Source organism: Peromyscus maniculatus, chromosome 1 (assembly GCF_049852395.1).
Source record: "Peromyscus maniculatus bairdii isolate BWxNUB_F1_BW_parent chromosome 1, HU_Pman_BW_mat_3.1, whole genome shotgun sequence".
Lineage (NCBI taxonomy): Eukaryota > Metazoa > Chordata > Mammalia > Rodentia > Cricetidae > Peromyscus > Peromyscus maniculatus.
The window spans coordinates 141,566,308-141,570,858 of NC_134852.1; the positions used below are offsets into that span (position 1 = coordinate 141,566,308).

The 4,551-nt window shown below is 47.5% G+C and overlaps 1 protein-coding gene across 1 annotated transcript; it reads right to left on the reverse strand.

Moving 5' to 3' along the window:
* Positions 1-225: 225 nt before the first annotated feature.
* On the reverse strand, positions 226-3,491 carry C1H10orf120 (chromosome 1 C10orf120 homolog). Its single transcript, XM_006976970.4, has 3 exons — positions 3,236-3,491; positions 3,015-3,090; positions 226-1,003 (listed from the first exon to the last, which is right to left on the reverse strand). Exons 1-3 carry the CDS (start codon positions 3,430-3,432, stop codon positions 248-250), a joined length of 1,029 nt encoding a protein of 342 aa, XP_006977032.1. The 5' UTR covers positions 3,433-3,491; the 3' UTR covers positions 226-247.
* Positions 3,492-4,551: the final 1,060 nt, after the last annotated feature.

Below are 4,551 nucleotides of genomic sequence, written 5' to 3' on the forward strand. Positions count from 1 at the left end.
CTGGCCAGTGGGGGCATGCCCATCATCATCATTTAGAACTTATGGATGTGGTGAGGTGGGAGCTAAACTCAAGAGTTGCTGGAAACAAGGAAGCCTTAGCAGCAGGGTCTCATCTTGGAGACACCGTGGAGACAGAGCAGGAGAAGCCAAGGAGCTCAAAAGAAGAGCAGAGAGGAAGGACCCTGGGACACGGTGTGCAGGAGAAATGAAGAGCAGGACACTTGCTTATGCTCTGGGCTCTCTAGCTTCAATAGGGGCAGCGAGCTGCCCTGTGCTTGAGTGCCTTGCGGGTATCCTCTTCTGGCAGCCAGTAGATCTTAATGGCGTCACTCGGGTGGATTCCCCGTGATATAAAATCCTGGTTCATGAGCATCAGGTCTCCAGGAAAGCCAGTGATGGGGAAGAGGTTTCTGTTCGTCAGGCCCGTGATGCACCGCTCCTGTTTCTTCACAGGGAGGAAAGTTTTCCGATCATTCCGATGACATACCAAACACCCTTTGGGTTCTTCTGACTTGAAAATTACGTTCATTGTGATTTCTCGTGGGTTTGTGGGTTTGAACTCCACCTCCCCTTTCTCCTCTTGACTGGCTTTATCAGAGCTATCCCTGTCAAAGTTGCCCCCCTCTTCCCTGGACTTGACTGTTCCTGTGGTACCCGGCTCTGCTCCAGACAGCAAAGTGGCACTCCGGAGCCGTTCGAGGTATGGAGAAAGCTGCTTGTTTCTCAGGGCTCGTGCGAGCTGCATTCTTTTTATATGTTTGTCGATGTCGATCACCTCTCGGTGGGGCATTTTAAACTCCTCCGCAGGTATGACCACCTTTGCTGTCCATATTTTTTCTGGGGGTCCACACACAGTACAAGGAGAAGAGGACTCTTTTCTATATTTTTTTGCCATTTTGTAGTCTGATGACTGTGCCTGCAGTTTTCTCAGCATCCTCCACTCTTTCCTCTGCTGGTCAGCCAAATATCTTCTTGTTGCTATGGTGTGAACGCCACCGAGATGCTGAACACAGAGAAAAAGATGGTTAAAAAATCTCAATACCTAGGGGTAGGCAGCCACCGTGGAAAGAATTAGCTAGTGGCTGATTCCTCTCCACTGCTAAGAGCATTGAATCCCTTATTAAATAGGAAAGCGGGTAGACCTTGGGGATCACATAGGCCTGGGTTCAAAGCCCGGCTCTCCTTCTATCCACCGTGAATTTAGAATCATTTTATTGACCTTACAAAGGGTATTGTGAATCTCAAAAGATGATGTGTATGAGAGCAACTAGTGCGTGTGAGTGCATGTGTGAGTGCGTGTGTGAGTGCATGCATGTGTGTGTGTGTGTGTGTGTGTGTGTGTGTGGTTTTCGTATCACTGTGACTAAATAACACCCTGCAAGAAGGAGCCTAAGGGAAGAAGGGGACACAGTTTGTCAAGGTAGGGAGGACACGGTGGCAGGTGGCTCCATGGTGGTGGGGGCATGGAGCAGCTTGCCTCCATCTCAGGGGATCAGGACAGGAGCCAAGGCCAGGCAAAATCCAGAAGGCCCACCCTCTTAGTGACCCCATCCTTCTTCAGCTAGACCTCGCCTCCTAAAAGTTCCACAACTGTGCCACTAACTGAGAGCCCTGTGTCGAAAGGCATGAACTTCTGGGGACACTTCACGCTCAAAGTGTAACCCAATGCCCAAAAGAAGAGCTGAGGACCTGGAAGCTTTGTCTTTATCACTGAGGTTTGCAGCTTATCCTTATTTCTGTTTTTTCCCTTTTCATTTTTTTGACTATTTTTTTAAAAAGATTAACTTTGTTTTCAAGTGTGTGTGTGTGTGTGTGTGTGTGTGTGTGTGTGTGTGTTTGCACACGTGTATGCAGGTAACTGTGGAGGCTAGAAGAGGATGTTGGATACCGTGGAGCTACAGTTATGTGCAGTTGTAAGTTGCCTGACTTGGGTGCTGGGAACTGAACTCTGAAAGAGCAGGTTAGGCTATCTTTCCAGCTCCCGATGTTTATCTTTTGACAGTTCCATGCAGGTGTATAATGAACATCTTCACCCGTTACTTGCTCTCATCCCTCTCTCGGTCCCACCGAATTTCTTCTCTTCCCATACAAGTCCTCTTTTCGTGTCTTTTTTTTCTTTTTCTTTTGGTTTCTCTGTGACCCACCACCTCTAATTCGCGTTGTTCACATGAGCCTTGGTAGAAGGTTTTTCCCTGGGGCACGGGCAGCTTACCAGTGGTTACATCACCGAAGAAAATGACTTCTCTGCCCCCGCCCCCACTATTAACTGCCTAGAGAGAGGTGAGGCCTTGGGAGACGCTCGCCTACCGTGACTAAATGTTGATGGGCGCCATCTGTGCAGAGCTCGTGTGGTATTGAAAGACCAAGGGTTAAAACACTCGAGCCTATGGGACACGTGTCACACTCAAAGTACAACACAGTGCCAGGTAAGTACTGAAGAAATGGCAGTTTCGTAATTTATTATCACAGTTACGTAAAACACAGTGTTTTTTAGTGTGTGTTTCCGTTTGGTGTAAGTATTGCCAACATGTAGGGGGAGGGTGTATGTCCTGTGCATATGCATTCAGAGACCAGACAGAGACATCAGGTGCCTTCCCCTACCACTTCCCTCCACATTCCTTTGAGACACAGTCTCTCACAGAACTAGAAACTTGCCATTTTGTTTAGGCTGCCTGGCCAGCAATCTCCCAGGGTCCACCGGTCTCTGCTCCCAGTGCCAGGGTTACAGTATACGCAGCCATGCCTGGCATTTTTATATAGGTGCTAAGGATTCAAGTGCAGGCCTTCATGCTTGCACAGCAAGGGTACTCACCCTCTGAGCCATCCTTCCAGCCCTGCTTATGACTGAACTCCTGACTGGGATGTTCAGAGAGTGAAATCTACCAGTAGGACACAGCCAGCAGGAGCTATTGTGGAAACGGATGTGATTGGTGGATTTTGAACCCTGGGAGTCCCCTTACCTCTGCAAGCAGACTCTAGAGGGACTCAGTCCATGCAAACTTGGGGGCACTTACCAGGATCTCTTGTTCCATCGGAGAATATTTTCCAAGGGCAATGCGTGGGTCTGATTTGTAGAATGCCGTCCATATCCTGGAAGGCAGGGGGGCAATGAGTTAGAACACTGGAAAGGGCCTTTCTAGTTTCTTCTCATGGTGAGAAACCCACAGGTGGTAGTTCTACATTAACTAGGCTTGAGGACACCTAGGAAAGGACTGGGTACCCAAGCCATACTCACCCCAGAGGTGACGCAATACAGAAGTCCTCTTTCCGGTATGGGAAATCTTGAGCTACTAAGGGAGAGCTGACACTGGGGACCTTGGATGGCTTTCTGTTGTCTGGCTCTTCCTCAGCAGTGGTCCCTTCCTGGGCCGTCAGATGTGCGGCTCTCTGGCTTCTATACCTCTGAAAGCGGTTTTCCCACTCTTTAATCATCCTCCGGCAATAGGTCAGGGCAGGAGGTGTTACTGCCTGGGGTTTGTGTCTGAGACAGTTTAATGGGAGCTCAAGGGCAGTCAAAAGCACTCCGCATGTCATAACTGGCTTAGCCAAGGCCTTATTGTGAAGTCTGTTAAATGACTCTTGGGTAAAACACTGCCACTCTGTGGCAGGCTGGAGCCCAGGAAGAAACTGGGCAGAGTGTGACTGGGAGGCAGTGCAGCTTCTCAGTTCTTAGGGGATGAAGAAAAAGACTTTGCATCGATACCTATTTAAGGTGGTTATTGGGGTGCTGTCTTTTTTTCCTTAATAACCATAGGTTTGCTTTCCATATTTTTGGTCAAATAAATTACAAATATTTACTCCTACACCTTTCTATTAAACTTTTTACACATACCTTTCTATTTTTATACACTTTTCTGGTTTTTTTTTTAATTTTATGTATTTGCATGTGTGTCAGAGGGTATGCATGGATGTCACATGCATTCAGTGCTTGCAGAGGCCAGAAGAAGGCATCAGATCCACTGGAATGGAGTTACAGATGGTTGTAAGCTGTCATGTGGGTGCAGGAAACAGAACCTGGGTCCTCTTCTACAAGAGTAGCAAGTACTCTTAGCAACTAAACTACCTAGTCCCACTTTTCACTTTTGTAATGTTTATTTTTAAGATCTAATTTTATTTAATTAACATTTTTTTCATTTACCTTACATACCGACCACAGTTCTCCCTCCCTCCTCTCCTCCCATTCTACCCCCCTCCCCACCCACTACTGTCTCCATTCAGAAAGGGGCAGGCCTCCCATGGCCTTGAAAACAGACAGCATGGCACGTCAAGTTGAGCTCCTCCCCCTGCCGAAAGGCTGGGTGAAGTAATCCAGCCTGAGGAACAGGTTCCCCAGAGCCAGTTAAGCGCCAGGGACAGGCCCCTTCTCACTTTCTTAAAGGTGTCTTTTGGTGAATGGAAGTTCCTATGTTTAAGCCAGGTGCACTCTAATGATTGATATTTCCCTTTATGGTTCATGCTTTCCTTACATTGTATAAGAAATTGTCACCTATCCAAAGTAGGAATGATACTCACACTCATACACATGTAATTAACCCTAGGATAATCATTAAT

Excerpts from the sequence above, each read along its gene's own strand:
- C1H10orf120 (XM_006976970.4), bottom strand. The coding sequence starts at position 3,432 with ATGATTAAAGAGTGGGAAAACCGCTTTCAGAGGTATAGAAGCCAGAGA. Across the intron at positions 3,091-3,235 it reads TGTATTGCGTCACCTCTGGG|GATATGGACGGCATTCTACA; the intron begins GTGAGTATGGCT and ends CCTGCCTTCCAG. Across the intron at positions 1,004-3,014 it reads CGATGGAACAAGAGATCCTG|CATCTCGGTGGCGTTCACAC; the intron begins GTAAGTGCCCCC and ends CTCTGTGTTCAG.